The following is an 18,724-nucleotide window of genomic DNA, read 5'->3' on the forward strand; positions in this document are numbered from 1 at the left end:
GTACGCAAAAGAGAACCGGATCCTTGGAAGTGACTTGCTCGCACAGTTGTTCCCCTTGAAAAAAGAAATGATGATAAGTGATAAAAGATAAACTAACATCAACCGGTTGTATTCAAATTGCTCTGAAATAGCGACAACTTCCCGTCACTTTTCGCTACATTCTCGAAGATACAGTCGAACGCGACTGATTGATTTGAATCGAAAATCGGGCCAATGTTGTTCACCTTATACATCTTTGTCAGAAAGTTCGTCAGTAAAAGATCGTAAGCGTTCGATGAAGGGGAAACGTATCTTGCGACGAAATACAGGTGAGTCGTAGGTAACGCTTCAAATGCGAACGTTCACGAGTGACGTAAGGGAATTCGTCGAAATACAAGGAGGAAAGTTCAGCTCCGAACGGTGGTTAATGTTCCGAGTTCTATAATTAATCGCCACCAATTTGCCACTTTCTCTGGTGTATCTATACGCAGAAGACAATTCTTTACTGAAATAAAACAGGAGAATGATAAGATACCTTTGTTGCTGTTTCACGAGTTATATTACGAGTAACTAGGGGCTAACTGTCCGCAGTAGATATGCGCGAAACCAATTTTCCAGTTGTTAAACCTCGCTAACTTGCTAATGTAACTCAAATAATTAAAGTGACGCGTACAGACCCTACTCTGAGGTTACAGGAACAACTGGATCTAATGCAAATGGAAGATATAATACGCGAAACTGTCGGAAAAGAGAGAGAGAGAGAATTTCAGGCACACGTAATAGCACTGGCTAAGTAATGTATACTCTAAATTGTAGGTTGACTCCATCTTAGACCAACTGTCGTCTTGAATGGTGACAGCGCTATTCAGGAATTAATTACACAGACTTCTTTTTCACATGCATATTCTGACGAGAAATCGTACGCGATCGTTATCTTACCCCTTTTTTCTTGCGCTGAAGATTACGTTTTACGCTTCACGTAGATATCCTAAAGAAGAGCTCGTCCCGTATTTCGAATGGTAACAATCAGGACACGATTCGACACATTTGAACATTCTTGAAAGAGGAATTCCCGCGCGCGTGTACGGAAATGCATTCGTATCGGCCGGTCGGGGGCCAATAAAATTTCTTGAATAGAGTTAAAGCCGTGCATCGTGATAATACGAAGCCGCCTTAACGCGTTGATTGTCTGATATTGCAGAAATGCAGTTAGTAGTGCCATCTGCAGAATGCACCATGCAATATTTTCATTCGAACAATACAACTATGGGGACACGCGTAACGCGACAATGGCGACTTGAAAGACTAGCGTGCGCTTCCTTGCTCTACATACTTTTGACATTTCGCCAGTGTTTATCGTGCCCTTTCTGCATATTCGTGAATGTGAAATACGTTTGTGCCACCGTAAAATATGTGACTCGTAAAGGAGGAAAGCAAAAAACAAAATATCACGTCGATCCGGCCGTTAAAGCTAGTTAGGCGCACGACATAATTCAATGGTGTTGGTCCCTGCCGAAAAAACGGGCAAGCCATGTATACATCGATATCTTGCCAATTATAATGCGCTGGTGAGTACGCTAGTTGTTTTTTATTTTTTCTTCCTTGCGCTTATTTTCGATTACATGCTCTTTGTACACCGCTAAACGTAATAAATGAGTTAGAAACAAGTGTAGGTTAGGTTGGCCTAAGAAACTGGCATCGGCGGATTTTATTTTGCTTTCTTTTTAAGGAGTTGTATATTTTTTGCATTACTTTTGCGCCTTCGAACGTGCTGTCTTTCAAGATCACATATTAATTTCACTCAAACGATAATTAACCAAACAGGAAATACTAAAATATCCCTTATTTTTGTACTAGTATACATAATATAGAAATTTTCGATTATATATCTATCTCTTTCAATATGTAATACCTGTGAATTTAAAATCATAAATGTATCCTCAACATGTTAATAACAATGAAATGTATGATCCTCGAATTACATGATCATTCCATTTAGTGAATGCACTTTTTGATGTTAATGAAGAATTATATGAAGAATATTAAAGTAACGCTTCTGTTATTGGACACAAGTTATTATTTGGAAATTACTGTATGAACTCTGTTCTTTTATGTATATTTATAAATAAATCTTTTCTGACACAAACAGTGTATATAATCTAACTATATTTCGTGTTCGTTCGTAATAGTAATTATGATCGTGTATCTAACAAAACATAATATTTTTTAATCTAATAACTCAGTGGAGCAGCAGTGAATACTTGTCGCCAAAATCTATTGGGGTGCTGATAAGGCATGTTAAAATAAGGGAAGCGAACGAGGGAGATGAGCCACAATATTGCAGGCATGCCACCCTTTGCAAGGATGCCTTTGGGGGGTATGGGTATGGGTGTGAATATGGGTCCTAGTGCCCCACATCCTGAATCTTCTGCTCACCCTCATCCTCCACCACCACCACCTACCGGTGCTAATCCAAAAAAGAAAAGACGTACAAATGCCAATGTTGCTCAACCGCCACCGCAACAACCACCAACAGTGCAGGTAACATTTCATGTTTCAGTTAATTGTTATTAACTGTCGATGATAACTGCTACATTTAATGTCTTGCTGGTGATATATAAAAAAAGAATTTTCAGGATCTGCTACCTCCACCTTTAACCGGTTATGGAGATACAATAGTAGCGAGTAATCCTTTCGATGATACGCCACCGCAAACTACACAAACTCCAATGATGCACGGTGGACCACCCCATATGCATCCGCATCACCCACATCATATGAGTGGACCACCTATGAGAGGTATGAGTCCTCTAACTTCTATAGGTGGAATGAGTCCTATGATGCCCCATAACATGGGAAGTATGAGTCCGATGGGAAACTCACCCATGACGAATCATATGAATCACATGGGCGCCATGTCTCCCCTGAATCATGCCCCAATAGGTGGTATGAGTCCGATGAACAATATGGGTCCAAGTATGCCACCAGGTCCTATGAATACTATGAACAATCATATGAACATGAGTCACATGGGTAATTCTCAACTTAGCGGCCCACCTATGGGTAGTCCAATGAATAATATGAACAGCGGTCCAATGGGTAGTCCAATGAACAACATGGGACACAGTATGGGAAGTCCTATGGGTGGTCCATTAGGATCTCCTATGAATACAATGGGAGGATCGAATCATATGCCTAATGGACCAATGAACATGAACAACATTAATAGCCATATACCACCTAATAGTCCATTGAACGGACCATCTATGAACAATGTAAACAGTCCGTTAGGACACAATGGATCTCAACCACATCCGAATCACATGGGAAATAATCTTAACAATTTAGGAAGACCTATGAATGGACCTATGACTACCATGAGTTCTATGGTATCCAATAATATGAACATGAGTGGTCCGAACCAAATAAATAATATGAATATGGGTGGACCACCAATGAATAATATGTCTAATATGAGTATTAGTCATCATAATCAAATGAGTCACATGGGCGGTCCAATGGGTTCAATGTCTAGTAATATGGGTGGAGGTCCACCGATAGGGCATCCAATTAATATGGGAGGTTCCATGCCACCTCATGGTTTTCAAGGTCCACCGGGAATGGGACCAAAGCCAATGCCGGTTTCTGCTGGAAAGGTAACTTGATGTGTTTGCTGATATCACCGCGAATTTCTAGTACAATATTGACATCCGTCATATGTTTATATTATTCTAATATTACAGATATATCCTCCAGATCAGCCAATGGTGTTCAATCCACAAAATCCAAATGCTCCACCTATTTACCCTTGTGGAGTATGTCACAAAGAAGTGCACGATAACGATCAGGCAATTCTTTGCGAGTCGGGTTGTAATTTTTGGTTTCATAGGTATGTGGAAAACTTTCAAGTTCTTTCATACATTATTATATAAGTACAACGCTTAAATTTGTCAGCCACGTGCACGTAATAAAAATTTCTGTTCCAGGGGATGCACAGGATTATCGGAAACTGCCTATCAATTATTAACAGCAGAAGTTTATGCAGAATGGGTGTGTGATAAGTGCTTAAGGTCGAAAAATATACCGTTGGTTAAATTTAAACCATAACACTTCTTGACTCGTCGTACATGCGACGCACGAGTAACTCTTTGTTAGCGTTCACACACAGCCTGTACACGCACATGCGCGTGCAATTGCACACACATAAACACATACGGCATACACTAATGCACGAGCGAAATCGTGCATATAATATAAACATGCGCTGTTTGTTAATATCTTAGCTTTAACTTGTTGAAATATTAAGGTATAACTATGAGTCGTATCGAATGAGATGGCAGGGGCAACATACGTTCAAAATTTATTTTATTTTTCGTCATATGTTTGTGTGTTTATGTCATATGGATTCATATGTTTAAACGGTTACTCATCATTTGACTTTTGATGTCACTAGTTTGTTCTCGGTTATCGTGGTTGCGTTAACAATATATACAAAATGAATCTGGAAGATATATTTTCTTTTAAAGATCATTCAAAAGTATTTATTCCAACATTTAAAAAATGCACAATCATCGGTGAAACTTATTCGACTTTCAATTGCATTTCATTCAAAATTAGAAGATAAACACGTACAGAAACATATACATGTATATATATGGTGGGCGTGGCGAAATTTGCTGGAACTGTATATTGATAGAAAATGGAACGATTACGTACATTCTGTTTTCTTTATTTAGATTTGGTGAACGTTCCTGATAAACTTTTATTAATCGTATTCAAAAGTAATTAACAGCGCGTATTATTTCGTAAATAATTTGTAGTTATATCATTGCCATTTATCATCAAGCTCATCACGTTGAATAAGGGAATCCAAAGGATTAAGGTGGTACTTTTGAAGAATGGTATTGTCAATGCACGTTTAACCCTTTAAGGACAACGGAATACTGTGAACTTCACATAACGTAAATCATTCTGATAACGCGATATTTTATTGTAGATGTTCATATGAGCCATCAGAACGTTGACAAATTTTTAACTCCTCTTCGTACAATTATCACCGAGGTATTTTGGGTTTTCAAAATACGCGTAATTGTCCATGTATTCTGAAAAGAAACCATAATAGGAATTTGCTGACTGATCGTTTGCAGGGTTTTTTTTATAATACACAATTTTATAATATAGAGAAATCAATTATGTGCATTAAGCAGAAATACAAAGTTTCAGTGTCACAAGAAACTTTGATGACGATGAAGCGCAGAACAGAATACGGCATAAACAAACTTGCAGAATAAAATGCTGAAAAAATAAGGCAAGTGAGTTATTGCAACAACAAAGTATCTAAAATGTGAAGCACATTTATGGTCTTTTTTTCTTTTTTGCTAGATCCGCCTTTCCTCGGTGCAGTAGTTGTGCGTAACCCAATAACAAATTCGTACGAATATAACTTAAACTCAAGGTACTTCGTACATATATCGAACGAGATCTTGTATTTAGTTACAGTAAAAAAAAAAAATGTGCACCCACACCCATACATATATGCATACACATATTACATTCACGCTCTTCTTCGTCAAGTTAAGATTTATCGTTACATCTGCTACAGATTTTTGGTGTCAATAATATAATAGTATATCACGAAAAAAAACTGAGTATTATCAACGTGTGAATGGTTAACGCGATGGAAAAGAAAGAAAATAACTAAATTCTATCAGCAGCTAACGCAAAATTAACGAGTCCACGAATTGTATAAATATGTATATATATATGTATATATATATGTATATGTATAGCCCATACATATGTATAGCAAGTTATCATTTTACTACTTGACGCCTGTATTAAACGGAGATCAATTTCGAAAACTCTCCGTGTACTTAAGAATAACTTGTTTCTCTCTTAGTGCACGACAGATTTAACTAGTTATTCTTGTGACTTGGGATTCCTCTCCGTTTAATGCACGTTTTAAGCTTGTTTTTAGTCTAATCCGTTTTAACAAATATTATACATGAGTAATGTACACAAAATCCTATAACTACATAATGCTCATATTAGTATTACAACGAATAGAATACCATCTTCACATATCTTCATTCTATATTTTGTCATGTCATGGTGAGCGATATGGAATAGGAAGAGTCACGCTGCAGATCGTTAAAGTTGCTTTTCTTTTTGCTCTGTTACAAAAAAAAAAAGAAAAAAAAATGAAAAACGGGAATGCAGTGGATTAAGCGAATAGGATAACGAGAATAAAGGATATTACTCGGCGTAAAACCGGAGAAAAAAGGTGCGCAACCAAAAACTGTTAAAAGTTTAGAGAATCAAGGATAATCGTTTTCTAGTACAAACAAACAAAACGTAATTTAAGTAACTATTAGTACTTGTCTATTTTTCAAAGAGAACTTATATAAATTGTATTGTGTGTTATGTTTGCAAATGAAACCATAATGTGATCATTGAACTGACACATGCCTAAAAGGAAACTGTTATATCACGTTTTTGTTGCATCTGTTAAGTGAAAAAATGTCCATTAATTTATGTTTAACAGTAGCTTAATCCCTGTATAATGTATTCGAAGCAAATGCATTTCATACATGTCTGAATGTTTATGCCACTATATTACCTTCAAATTTAGTTACCTCTACGTCACTTGAACTTTTATATCATAACGCTGAAGAGCGAAACATTTTTCTGACATCCAACGCGTGACGATTAGCAAATCAATAATTTCACGAAAATGGAAATCTCTTCCACCATAAAATATTCTATTAGATAAATGTACGAATATTCTATCAATTTGTTTGTGTATATAAATCGTTTGCGATTTTCTAAAGTGAACGTGATAACAGCAGAACGAAACATAGTCTATATATAAATATATATATATAACGACTATGCGTGCAGCCAATTTATATTGTATCAGGTTTGTAAATATCTCTTGTATGGTGTTAATGAATCAAGAATGCATTGAATGCGTATCGAGATGTTTTTTGTTTTTGCCTTGACGCATACAATAGTGGCAGCAAAATAACCGTATAGGGACGCTGACACGCAATTTCGATACAGTTTATTATTATTATTATTATTATTATTATTATTATTATTATTATTATTATTATTATTATTATTATTATTTTATTATTATTATTATTACTATTATTATTATCATCAACATCATTTTTTAGTTATATTACTCTTGTGTTATTACTTTATACGAGATCAATATTTGCTAGTAGTAATTGAATTTTTATTAATTATTAATTTTAACGCTCCTATGTATTAAACAAGTGTTCAATATTTGACGACGACCCAAAACAAACGAAGAAAAAATTTAAAAAGTAAGAGGCATAGAATTCGACAGTAAGGCCGCATAATGAAATGTGAATGTGTTATATCACATATTTGAAAAGTATACACAACAAATTGTTCATAGATTATTTTTTATCATGTGAATACTGACATACGTACATACAATGTGTGTATTATGTTTATATATTGTGTGTGTCAATAATAAAGATTATTATACATACATTGCAGTTCGATGTACGTATGTCATTATTACAGTACACGATCAATGCGTGCGGAGATATTCTCGTTTTTCTGCAACGTGTACATGTTCACTCATTGTACATATTTCTATGGCACTTTAAATAACAAATCCATACTATGTTGATTTTTATATTGTTCTTGTATATATCTTGCGAAACATCTACTCAATCAAATACTATTTAAAATTTATGATTTCTTCTGTTTAATGTTTATAACTCAATGCAGGATCTTTTCAGATTAGAGATATCCATTTATTTTCTCTTATAAAAATAATCGCTGATATTATATGCGTACTTGTTAAAATTTCGATGAATTGAACTCTTCTCGTTTCTCAAGTGTATGAAGACGCACGATATTCGACAAAGTACGAGCCACGTGTGCCTTAGTGATTCGATTACTTCGATCGTTTGAATTCAAATCGTCAATCCAAAATTTCTGCGGCATCTTTGGTCGAACGTAAACTGGCGCAACGCTACAAATCACTTTGAAATCTGCAAATCGAAGAAACTGTTTTTGTACACCATTCTCCTGCAGCTTAAAAGTAGGCCTCGCTTCGTACTTAAAAACGATTTTTTCTTTCTTTACATTCGCAAGCATAAAATCATCATCCGATATTTTACCCTGTAGAAAACAAAAGGAAGCAAAAACACATTTACACGCACGTGAAGAAATAACAGACAATAATTAATTCCGTAAAACTTTATCGTCTTTACTTGCTTTCAGGCAAAATTGCGACGAATGACTCGTCCATGTGTCGTCTTTCGTTTCCACGCCAAAATTATGATGAATATGACGCTTATGTCGACAGATAGATGCATTCCTGCTGGCGCTATCCGTACAACTGAGTTTTCCGTATAATCCGTACTTCTTTTCGTCGATGGCTCGCAACGTACCGTTCTTCTTCATCGCCATGTAAATCTGCTCTAACATCCCATAGCTTTTGATCAGGAAATCCCGTTGAGCCATGGCCGTAACGCGTTCTCTTTCTTCGGATTCGCAAATCACTTCTGGTTCAAACGAATGCGAAGTATTACCGATAGAATTCGGTTTCTTCGTCTGTAAGATTGGAACATTGTTTCGTTAGGATTCGAAGTTTTACAATGATTCGTTATTTTAAAGCACAGACATTAAAAAATGATGAATTTCTTTTCAAAATATTCGCAAATTTGCTCTTTTCTTGATTATTCGATAGTACAGGCTTTTGCAACGTATTTGGACTTTCTGGATGTAATTTAAAATCGCTCCATTTACCAGAGATCTTCTTGCTTTCTTGTTCTTTAGTTTTCATCTATAAATTAAATCGTACGGATACTTTTTTAAGCGACCAAAAACTGATCTATTCGTCGCGTATACTTTACGTAAACGGAAGGAGGCACCTCGTTTTCCTCCTTCTGGATTCTTGATGCTTCTTCCCGAGCTCTAGATGCTGCCGTCTCTTGGTATACGGATATGTTACTCTGTTTGAAAAAAGGCTCGTACTTTTCATTGTCCGTACATGGATAGATTCTGCGGAAATTGCCCATATGCTCGTCTTCCCATTTAAATTGCCTCTGCAAGTGATCGTCATCCGGCTTCTCAAGTTTCGCCGCACCGGTCGCCGAATCATTGATGCTGCATCGAATGCTTTAAATGATACTTTTCACTTATTTAAGAAATTAGTTAACTCACTTGCTGTCTTTAGAATTTATGCCGTGCAACAGTCTGTCCCTTACTCGCTTTCTGTCTTCTTCGATAATTTTCTTCTTATCGCACTGTTGCAAATTTAACATTTCAAATGTGTTCATCAATAGACCTTCTTTTATATCCTTGTCGATTTGTGCATCCGTATGAAAGCTAGGCGAATGATTAACCTGAAACATAGTTTTTGCGCATTACTCTTTGGTACATAATCATTATTTTGATATTCTTGAAGCCATTACCTCTAATAGATATGGTTTCAACTTCCAGTCGAGTAGTACATCAAAGCCTAACAATTCAAAGCACGCATACGTTTTATCATGCGTGGGGAAACACGTGTGATAGCTGTGTTTTAGAACAGGATATGCCGCCAGAACTGTTTTTATTATAATCTCGTCAATCTTCCGCCATAATTCATCGATGTCAATGTCTTTCATCTTGAACCACTTGTTCAAAGTCGATATCTTTCTGCACCGTCGGAAAACATTATCGCCATATCTCAGTAGTAGCCAATTTAATTCGTAGATGAAATAACGTATGCCAACCTTTTACTGCCAATTTCATCATCGATTACATACATTCGACTGTGCTTATTCACGGCATAATTCGTCAAGTGCATAAATACGTTGGACGTGTTATGGCCGGTTGGTTCCTTGTATCTACTAGTTGCGAATCTGAATTGGGATGTATAAAAGAAAGACAACTTACCCGCTTTTAAAGAACAGAGGGAAAAGATTTGAACGAACATTAAGGAATGGACATTAACGATGGCTGTTACCTCGCAAGGCCATCATTATATACATAAATCCTAAGGGGGTCGCACGAAGTAACCAGCGCGTAGATACGAAGGTCGAATTTGTAGCCGTCCACCAGAAAGGGCTACGTATACGAATAATCTTCATTTAAACAAAAAGTACAAATGAATGCTTGTCACGAATAGTTAAAAAAATGTTGGCATACCCTGGCGACATAAACTTGGCAGATTATACGCTCGCTGGGTTTAATGTCCTTTAACGTTCTTGTCAAGTAAATACCACGTCCTTGACAGCCTGTATCCGGTTTGATAATAAAAGTCTTGGAGCGTCTCAACTTGGCGTAAGCCATTGCTTCTCCGTGGCTGAAAGTGTTGATCGACGCGTAACACGATTAATTTTCATTCGGTGCATCGATTCGGAGAAAGATTCGATTCTCTTACTCCGCAGGGAAACACCAAGTTTTCGGAAAGAAGTTATAATCTTTTGGGAAAAGCTTCAGCATTCGATTCAGGTTGCGAGCAAGTAAATCTTTTCGGCAGATTTCCGTCATCCCGGGGAAATGGTTGACCTTCTGATATCTCTTCATATCTTTTGCTCGTTCCACGCTCACGCTCAAATCCGTCCAATAAAGGTTCCAGCTGCTGTCCTCGGTAACTTCTCTCATTCCGAAACGAGTCGCCACTCGTCTCACTGCCTCGTACTTGCAGTTACTCGTACATATTGTCAAATATCTTCAAGAGTAAAACAACTTACACAAATGTTAGAGAAAAATCGAAATTGTTCCCGATTCGTACATCCTGTAGGTCGTACCTTCGTTTCTTCTTCTTCCTCGCCTTCATCGTGGTTCCATCTTTTCGCGATTCCCCATCGGTCTCCACAAACGACAAATTTACTACAAAATCCACACGTGTATAAATAGCGCACCGTTTAAATTTAACCATATAACAATTTTCAAACGATACCTTTGTCCACGAAACATTTAGATGGTTCGGTTGTCGGTTCTAGGTCATTTTTAGTACAATCAGTAAGGGGAACAATATTCGACGAGGTGTCCGACACCACAAGTTTCTTGCAATGGTTTCTGTAGACGGTTTTACACGATCGCACTTCGGTACTAGAATCTGACTCGCTGGTGATCTCCTCGTTCGTCGGCGGACCACTCTTCTTCGTATCTTCGTTAGCTTCAATCTTGCGCATAACCATAAAAGGACGTTTGTTCTTGCGTTCGACCACGTTCATGACTAGTATATCTCATTATTTTGAACGATCTGTCGTCGCATGGTATTAATTTGATCATATGTCAAGCCAAGCCCGCATTATACTTCGATCCGTTGATTTCCCTGCGAACGCGAAACATTAAACGTACCAGGGAAACTTCCCTGAGCAAGAAAACAAGACTGACGATATCTTTGGCAAAAAAAAAAAAGTGATTTAACTGTGATCAATTTATTGGTATATAAAAAACGAAAATCTAATGGTATTTACGGTAATGTCTGTCCCAAAATAGATCGTCGCGGTTCGCGCATCGTACCTCACCTCAATTGTTTTTCACCATTTCACGTACAACGAAAATTTCGCATTATCCAACTCCTAGCACGTATTCCAGATATCTGAAGGTTTACGAGCAAAATGCGTGCGACAATGCGGCTTTATCGATACTGCTGCGGTACGATACGCTGTGAAATGTGCTTCAAGAATTGCTTCGTCGCTTTAATTGCCGCGCGACGGTACTTGGCAGAGTTCGTGCTGCCGTAAACGGAAACGCGATAACTTACGCAACAGCGAGCCAGCATTTTTTTCTTTAAATTAACTTTTATTGTCGCTGTTTAAACTTTACAAATGCGATTTCAATCCCTTTGTGTTCTTCATAATCTTCAGAACGTCCAAAGCGCAGCCCCAACTCAACGTGACGCCACTACCCCCGTGGCCGTAATTGTGTATCACCTGCACAAAGTCCGACGAGTTACAATTAATCAAAGTAACTGATTTCATCGTCGTCGTTTATTCACATTCATTTCCAATACCATAACTTTTCTGCCTTTGGACGATCCGATAACTTCAGCCTCGATTCGAATTTTTGGTCTACCAGGTCTAAGACCAACCCACTCTTTCGATACTTTGGCATTCTTATTAAAAAAAGAATTATTATTTAATAACAAATATTTTTGTCACTGTTATTATTACAAAATACCTTGAGAGATGGCAAAATTCGACAACATCCATTACGTATAAATTCCGAGTCCTCTTTTCGCGGTGTGCAATCGAAATCATTCTCTTGATGCGTGCCCCCCAATACTACCGAATCGAAGCTGTGAAAAAGTAAGTTTAAGTTAAATTCTGCTCCTGAAAAAATATTTGAAACTTATTCAAACGCGATTCGTTACTTTGGTATTATGTAATTCCCATGATCGTCATCTTCCAAGAATCCGTACATCACCCACGGTGCCGTCACCTTTAACGAAACAAGACGTAAAGAAGTTTTTGCTTTCTATACATGTGTACGTACATAACTGATTGCATCTTTGATCTCCGTTTACAAATGCTACCAACCCTAGTGACTTGACCTCTGATAGGTATAACTGTATTATCGCCAACCAGTTTACGCGCGCCGAGACCACTACAGTTTATTATCAAATCATACCCATCGTCTATCAATTCGGATAACGCGTAGATCTTCCTATCTCGAAGCTTTCCACCCGATTCGAGGAACTGTTTCGTTAACCAAGGCAACAGACGAACAGGTTCCACCGTGTAGCTCACAAATATCCATCCGTCCCTAGAATCATCGATATACGTGAATTGATTATAAAAACGTTTAATATCACGAGTTAATTTCACGAGAATCGTACTTGTAGTTCTCCTTGTATAGGTTGTTCAATTTTTCTAATTCGTCTGGGCTCAATCTGTGCGCACCGTACACCAGTTTCGTCCAATTTGGGGTGTGATATCCGTCAAGATCGTGGGTTACGCGATATATTGGCGTCAACGAGAGTCCGATTTCAGAAGCTAAACCCGCTTTCCAAAGTGTCTCCAGCCAACGATGCGTGATTCCACCCCATTCTCTGCCGGCACAATTTCAATCGTAACGCGTCTGAATACTTACGATACTCTGGATACTTACGATATTTTGTCGGAAGGTGTATTCTCTAAGAGATAAGGAGACCAAAGACCGGCACTTCCATCACCGGTGGTATCCGGTGAAAATTTATCCGCGATCACGTGCACTTCAAATTGCGGAAAGGCATTTTTCACCGCGAGAGCACTCGTCACACCGATCACGCCGGCGCCCACCACCGCTACGCGCATTTTCAAAATGCAACTTCGCGAGATACTTCTCCCGACATTATCTACCGAGAACGTTAGAAAAAACTCGGTTTACACGAACGATAACCCCAACGCCGGACGATTTTTTTATTCATTGACTTTGGGATGAGTATGTATACACACAGATATGCAGCTATTGCCCAACGCGTAAGCTTTCAATCGCTTCGAACGATGATAAACGAGGAATAATCAATGATCGAACTGCAATGCTTGAATCTAAAAACAGGCAAAACTTGATATAGGCGACAAGTGAAGATTATGGGTAGACATCGGCCGTAAAACTTCTCGTTTGGAAACTCGTGGAGGTGCTTCGTCGAAGGTAAATTGTAGATTACAATAAACTCACGATGACTCATATTCCTAGCATAATGCCTTTAGACGATCCGGCAATGTTATGCTAGAATATGGGAATCGCGGACGTCGATGGACAGAAAGCTGAATGATGATTGATTCGAAGAAATTACCGTGTCGAAGTCCAAAGTGATGCTTCTCTCGCGGCGCACTAATGATAAACAGAGCATAATACTGAAAAACTTCCAACTCAAAGGTCTTATACTCTGCTTACCGATAGCACGACACGCTGTTCCGTTTTAGCGGACAGGATCGTAAGGAATGCCGGTCGTCCCATCGAAGGTTTTACCCTCGATCAACTCAGCAAGACAACTGTACCAAACGGATAGCCGCAACACCAACGAAACGTCAAAAGAGATCTTTCGAGCAGTCGTTTTGATGCACGATCCATCGACTGACTCCAGCACGCATAGCGGGCCTGGCTTTCACAAGGGAGCTGACCGAAGTGCCTGATGACAATCTACGACATGGAGTATCTGTTTACATCGCATATGAATGCTCTAGACATAATATAGCCCGGAAGTCCGATAAAGGGTGTAGATGACAGAATTGACAGCAGAACTTGACGTTCCATCGCTTCGTTCGCATCTACGTATCGCACCTTTTGCGATATTATACCTATTCCATACGATTTTACTTGTAGAGCCTCCATTCATAGATCACTTTGCCGATTTTATAAACACTACGCATTTCGACGCCAGTGCAATGAAATTAGAAAGATACTTAATTTTATGATGCTGAACTACGATTATTAAACTGCTGTCCCGTCGCTTTTCTTTCTTACCCGAATCCCGTGATGTTCAATGATGATGAAGACCAAACGATTCTCCTGAACGGTCGTAGATGCCTCCAATATACTCAGCTGCATTAGAATATGTGTTATCGGAAAATACACCTGATGACATTGCTCCCAGGGTGGTCGAGGATCACTTTCGACTACGTTTGCAAACAGTTCAGTGGTTTCGGATAACGGATACCTAAGTGTCTGTTATCCGAGGAGGATTATCGACGTGATGCATTGATATTACATCGTATTGTGCATGCCAATACCCGCTAAAGGCTTCAAACTAACAAATAACTTAAGTATTTATCGATCGTATTTTTCTAATCGAGATAAAAAGTAATAGCAAATTACAAAATTCTATTTACGAGATTAAAAGTAAATACATATAATTAATACACTAACTCGTTGATTCGAGTTTACAAAAATAACATGATTACAGAAAACATCTGATAAGAGGAGAGGTAGAGAAAAGATAATTTACGATGTTGCGAAATGTTAGCAATTTTTCTATTTATATTATATTCAAAACCAAATTGATATAATAATATTTATTAATATAAAAGTAGCTTCATACGAGTGACAAGCTATATTGGTGGATCTAAATGTCTGGATCTTCTGTTCGAAGATGAAAAGTTTTTTGTGAACTGAAATTGTAGATCAAATCTCAATGATCTAGTGCGACGTGTGACGCCAACAAGTTCAGACATATATAGGGTCATGCACCACGTTAAAATCATTGAAACTCGATGCATATATGTATACTTCAAAACTGACAAGAATTATTTTATAGATAAAGTATTTATCACAGATAGAGTCGAAGTTATCATTAAAATCGCAATAAAATTTTAGCGTGATACAATTTTATGGTATCGAAAAATTCTTCTTTGTAGTGCAAGCAATATTACATACCGCTGATCAATAATTGTTACTTAATACTACAAGGCTAATTCCTACTGTCGGTAAAAAGCAGGAAAAGAATTACACTTAAAATGTAACAAATTTTATTGCGATCTTATATATATGTATATATGTATCACATTAAAAAAAGAATATAAAATTGTTTAATAAACTTAATTGGTACTATGTAATCCAGTTCTTTTTCAAAACTAATCATATACAAACATACACATGTGTATGTATGTATACGTTCGCATGTATAATTAGAGGTTACATAAGTTAATTTGTGTGATGCACTTTGCTGTAGTAACTTAATCCTGTTATTATTAGTCAAGATTTCGCTATCTCATCATTTGTCTAAATTTATCCAACTCAAAGATACTTTCCGACAGTCTAGAAAAAAAAAGCAATTAATTTTATTCCATTCTATATATTCTATAAAGCGTATTACAAACCTAAACACATAAATATACGAAAGAAATAATGCTTACCTTCCAAAAGCATTTATGAGGGCAACAATTTCACTTCTTTCTAAGAAAAATTTTTTCTTATTAAACTTATTCAATGTCGATTCCCATCTATCGAATTTTCCAGAGAATAAAATTTTCAATGCTGTACCCAAACCATGTGTCTGAAGCTTCCCCCATAATTTACATTTATCGCACCCAACACAGTCCATTATTCGCGATATATTTCTAAAATGCTGCCTAAATTGTTCTTTCAATAATTGAGCCTCAGCTCCGCCAGTAAACATGACACTCTCATTGAAATGTTCAGGAAATGATCTGAAATAGATTTGTGTTGAATAATAGAGAAGTAGGTAAACATTGAAAATACATTAGACATAAAATTAAGCTTACTTAACAATGCTTAAAATATCATTCATTGCTAAACGGGTGTCTCTGTCGTGTTCTTTATTACCAGTATAGTATTCTTCTCTCCCTAAATACGGTGCAGCTTTTGCCAATGCTCTTAATTCAAGCAGATAAGTGAAGTACAAATTTCTTAACCAATTTGGACCTTCACCTCCAGTCTCCTGAGGTGAAAATCTTTTCTGAAATTCTTGTAAATTAGGACCCCATTGACCACCAGGTACAATTGCCAAGGTATCTTTTGACAACAGCAAATATTTTGAACACAAATGAATATTAATGCTGGCATGAAGACCTGATATAACGCGATAGAAAACTCTCTTTTCCAAACACATTCCTGCAATAACAATACAATATAATAGAGATATCAATTTTTGGACAGGCTAATTATACTACATAGCACTTAAGCAGTTAAGATTATACATACCATTTATTTTTGAAGACTGGATAAAATTATGTGGCGAATTCTCGGGTCTGAAATTAAATACGTATATATTAAAATTTTATGGTATCGATCGCATAAATTTTAAGTCAACCTAAGTACAGACCTAAAACAGTTTTCCATATAAATAGTATGCCATATTCTATGTGCGCTAGGCCCTTTATAGCCTGTGTATCGTTCAGGATTTAACAAGAGATCTACATATTCTCCAGGACTAGATTCTTCTACACAAAAATTATCTTGAGCATCGTCATATCGCTGCCATAATTCAAAATCTTTGTAATTTTCTGAACTAGGAGAAAAAAACAAATTTTTTTACTTCTACAGTATTAAATTTTTACAAATACCTTGCTTATAAATTCTTCAGAAATAGTTTTCTTTACCTAATTGTTGTATTTAAGTAACCAAGTTCTCTATTATGATCTTTGGCACTATGCAAGCAATCATCAAATTGTGCTCTGGCTCTATATTTATCAACAGGACTTTCATTAAAATGAATATTCCTTAACATATCTCCCTTTAAACCATCTGGAATATCTTCCTACAATATAAATATATCATTATACATAAGTCGTAATATTTTACAAGAATTGTTCGTACCTATTACATTATACTGGTATAATATAACATTCTTATATCCTCATACATTAATGCAATTGATATCATAAAACACTTACATCTTGACAAGGTTGTACATGACAATATCTCATAGCACATTTACTATCATCAGTCCAAAAAGGACATTCTTGTTTTAAATTCACTTTATAGAAACGAAAATAATCTCTGACTAGAAGACTCTGGAGTCTTGGATAAATTTTCATATTATTAAAATAATCAACTGTATCCACATTGCAACTGCAGTCATCGATAGATCCTTTCAACTAAATTAATATAAATAAAACACGCACAAGCTTAATTACTTAGATAGTAAAACGATAGTACAATATCAAATTAAAAGATCAAGGCGTGTGTTGTGAACTTAACAGTGACAGATTTGACATATTCTTGTAGGTTAGTATTTCCATTATAAAAAAATCTGAATAACTAGAAGACAACAAAAGCAGTACCTTACAGAAGCATTGATCGTTCTTTTCATTATTCGTTCCAAAATAATTGGAATGTACAATGGAAGGTAAAAGCACCGTAAGTATTATTAATATTCGAAACATATTCTTTCACTGGGTTCGTTTCTCACAATTCAGTTCACTGGTATAGTTTTCAATCACGTTCTGAAGTGATAGTAAAAATTATCGCGTGTCACCGCGACAGAACGTGCATCCCACTTTTGATGACATCAACCAGACTACGTGCCACCAGAAACGTAAATTTTCCTGTAAAAATAAATCTTATCGATACAAACCTTTTCCATCATATACGATGAAACAATACGTGTTATTTCCTAATTATTTCCATCAATAGTTATTATTCTTATGATAAATATGCATAAACCCAAATAAAAACTGTACCTATTATTTCATTTTTTGTACGTATAAGTAATATTAAATTATAATTAATATAATATAGGTAAGTACCTAACATACACGTAGGTATGCAATGTACTTATGTATACGTGTGCACTTCACTTGGAATCAGAACGACCTGCAATCTTAGCGACGTGATCGCAAACACGCTGTCTACCAACTGTATTTGCTTTCGTTAAATAACTCCTTTAGTTATCCTACACGTATACGAAACTATTCACTTTACAGTATGTAAATTACTTAAAGATTCGAATATTAATACTATATATAAAGATAAGGATATTTATATATATATACATTTATGTATAATATCGAAATGTTTAACTTACTTTTAGATCCAGGAAGATATTAGAATATTCCACTTGATTTCTATGAACACGTACATGGTATATAACTTGGATGTAGATGTATAGTTATACCTGTTTCTCTCTCTTCATTTAAATAATATACCTACAGGTACATATAATATGTATCTAACTATTATAGTCCGTACACTTACAAGGTTCCACATTTTCTCGTTCAAAGTATTTAAAGATATGCTTATATATATTTTAAATATTTACTTATTTCTCGTTGAATTACAACATTTCTTTTTGTTTCAATATAATTATTGCGAT

General features: G+C 36.4%; 4 protein-coding genes across 20 annotated transcripts; 1 reads left to right on the forward strand and 3 right to left on the reverse strand.

The window, feature by feature from the left end:
• The first annotated feature begins 1,251 nt into the window (after positions 1 to 1,251).
• Pygo (pygopus family PHD finger) lies at positions 1,252 to 7,654 on the forward strand. 10 transcript variants are annotated; one of them, XR_013102543.1, is made up of 7 exons: positions 1,252 to 1,547; positions 2,223 to 2,520; positions 2,607 to 3,635; positions 3,723 to 3,868; positions 3,966 to 4,029; positions 5,197 to 5,291; positions 5,362 to 7,654. XR_013102543.1 is itself a non-coding variant. In XM_076905149.1 (6 exons), the coding sequence occupies exons 2-6, from the start codon at positions 2,305 to 2,307 to the stop codon at positions 5,218 to 5,220; spliced, it is 1,479 nt and encodes a 492-aa protein (XP_076761264.1). In that variant the 5' UTR covers positions 1,252 to 1,547; positions 2,223 to 2,304; the 3' UTR covers positions 5,221 to 7,654. The 10 variants fall into 10 exon arrangements, 4 of the variants coding, with proteins under 4 accessions (XP_076761264.1, XP_076761265.1, XP_076761261.1 ...); XR_013102542.1 differs by having other exon boundaries at positions 5,197 to 5,287; XR_013102545.1 differs by having other exon boundaries at positions 5,203 to 5,291.
• Positions 7,655 to 7,786: 132 nt separating this feature from the next.
• Positions 7,787 to 11,748, reverse strand: LOC143429448 (tubulin polyglutamylase TTLL13-like). Of its 7 annotated transcripts, none has more exons than XM_076905143.1 (13): positions 11,442 to 11,748; positions 10,919 to 11,335; positions 10,767 to 10,848; positions 10,397 to 10,687; positions 10,162 to 10,318; positions 9,980 to 10,080; positions 9,780 to 9,875; positions 9,444 to 9,669; positions 9,193 to 9,374; positions 8,901 to 9,147; positions 8,651 to 8,812; positions 8,242 to 8,580; positions 7,787 to 8,145 (listed from the first exon to the last, which is right to left on the reverse strand). In XM_076905143.1, exons 2-13 carry the CDS (start codon positions 11,193 to 11,195, stop codon positions 7,822 to 7,824), a joined length of 2,484 nt encoding a protein of 827 aa, XP_076761258.1. In that variant the 5' UTR covers positions 11,196 to 11,335; positions 11,442 to 11,748; the 3' UTR covers positions 7,787 to 7,821. The 7 variants fall into 7 exon arrangements, with proteins under 7 accessions (XP_076761258.1, XP_076761256.1, XP_076761255.1 ...); XM_076905141.1 differs by having other exon boundaries at positions 9,747 to 9,875; positions 10,919 to 11,296; positions 11,493 to 11,747; XM_076905140.1 differs by having other exon boundaries at positions 9,747 to 9,875; positions 11,493 to 11,747.
• Positions 11,749 to 13,448, reverse strand: LOC143429455 (D-aspartate oxidase-like). The gene is made up of 8 exons (XM_076905157.1): positions 13,404 to 13,448; positions 13,078 to 13,303; positions 12,806 to 13,018; positions 12,507 to 12,732; positions 12,341 to 12,408; positions 12,148 to 12,265; positions 11,981 to 12,082; positions 11,749 to 11,900 (listed from the first exon to the last, which is right to left on the reverse strand). Exons 2-8 carry the CDS (start codon positions 13,260 to 13,262, stop codon positions 11,790 to 11,792), a joined length of 1,023 nt encoding a protein of 340 aa, XP_076761272.1. The 5' UTR covers positions 13,263 to 13,303; positions 13,404 to 13,448; the 3' UTR covers positions 11,749 to 11,789.
• A 1,711-nt stretch (positions 13,449 to 15,159) lies between these two features.
• Positions 15,160 to 18,504, reverse strand: Ero1l (endoplasmic reticulum oxidoreductin-1-like protein). Of its 2 annotated transcripts, XM_076904468.1 has the most exons (9): positions 18,437 to 18,504; positions 17,694 to 17,957; positions 17,304 to 17,507; positions 17,010 to 17,167; positions 16,733 to 16,918; positions 16,612 to 16,658; positions 16,173 to 16,521; positions 15,804 to 16,097; positions 15,161 to 15,705 (listed from the first exon to the last, which is right to left on the reverse strand). In XM_076904468.1, the coding sequence occupies exons 2-9, from the start codon at positions 17,793 to 17,795 to the stop codon at positions 15,654 to 15,656; spliced, it is 1,392 nt and encodes a 463-aa protein (XP_076760583.1). In that variant the 5' UTR covers positions 17,796 to 17,957; positions 18,437 to 18,504; the 3' UTR covers positions 15,161 to 15,653. The 2 variants fall into 2 exon arrangements, with proteins under 2 accessions (XP_076760584.1, XP_076760583.1); XM_076904469.1 differs by lacking the exon at positions 18,437 to 18,504 and having other exon boundaries at positions 15,160 to 15,705; positions 17,694 to 17,795.
• Between the last annotated feature and the right edge of the window lie 220 nt (positions 18,505 to 18,724).

Source organism: Xylocopa sonorina, chromosome 11 (assembly GCF_050948175.1).
Source record: "Xylocopa sonorina isolate GNS202 chromosome 11, iyXylSono1_principal, whole genome shotgun sequence".
In the NCBI taxonomy this organism is placed as follows: Eukaryota; Metazoa; Arthropoda; class Insecta; order Hymenoptera; family Apidae; genus Xylocopa; species Xylocopa sonorina.

Bases quoted from the DNA above. Each gene is read 5' to 3' on its own strand.
- Pygo (XM_076905146.1), top strand. From the start codon at position 2,305: ATGAGCCACAATATTGCAGGCATGCCACCCTTTGCAAGGATGCCTTTG. The intron at 2,521-2,606 runs GTAACATTTCAT...ATATAAAAAAAG, and splicing joins AACAACCACCAACAGTGCAG to AATTTTCAGGATCTGCTACC. The intron at 3,869-3,965 runs GTATGTGGAAAA...TTTCTGTTCCAG, and splicing joins TGTAATTTTTGGTTTCATAG to GGGATGCACAGGATTATCGG.
- LOC143429448 (XM_076905141.1), bottom strand. From the start codon at position 11,195: ATGAACGTGGTCGAACGCAAGAACAAACGTCCTTTTATGGTTATGCGC. The intron at 8,581-8,650 runs GTCTGTGCTTTA...CCAATCTTACAG, and splicing joins GAAATTCATCATTTTTTAAT to ACGAAGAAACCGAATTCTAT. The intron at 8,146-8,241 runs GCAAGTAAAGAC...TGTTTTCTACAG, and splicing joins CGTCGCAATTTTGCCTGAAA to GGTAAAATATCGGATGATGA.
- LOC143429455 (XM_076905157.1), bottom strand. From the start codon at position 13,262: ATGCGCGTAGCGGTGGTGGGCGCCGGCGTGATCGGTGTGACGAGTGCT. The intron at 13,019-13,077 runs GTAAGTATCCAG...TTGTGCCGGCAG, and splicing joins ACACCTTCCGACAAAATATC to AGAATGGGGTGGAATCACGC. The intron at 11,901-11,980 runs GTATTGGAAATG...GACTTTGTGCAG, and splicing joins CCAAAGGCAGAAAAGTTATG to GTGATACACAATTACGGCCA.
- Ero1l (XM_076904469.1), bottom strand. From the start codon at position 17,795: ATGTTTCGAATATTAATAATACTTACGGTGCTTTTACCTTCCATTGTA. The intron at 16,919-17,009 runs GTAAAGAAAACT...TTTTTCTCCTAG, and splicing joins TACTTAAATACAACAATTAG to TTCAGAAAATTACAAAGATT. The intron at 16,098-16,172 runs GTAAGCTTAATT...AATCTATTTCAG, and splicing joins GATATTTTAAGCATTGTTAA to ATCATTTCCTGAACATTTCA.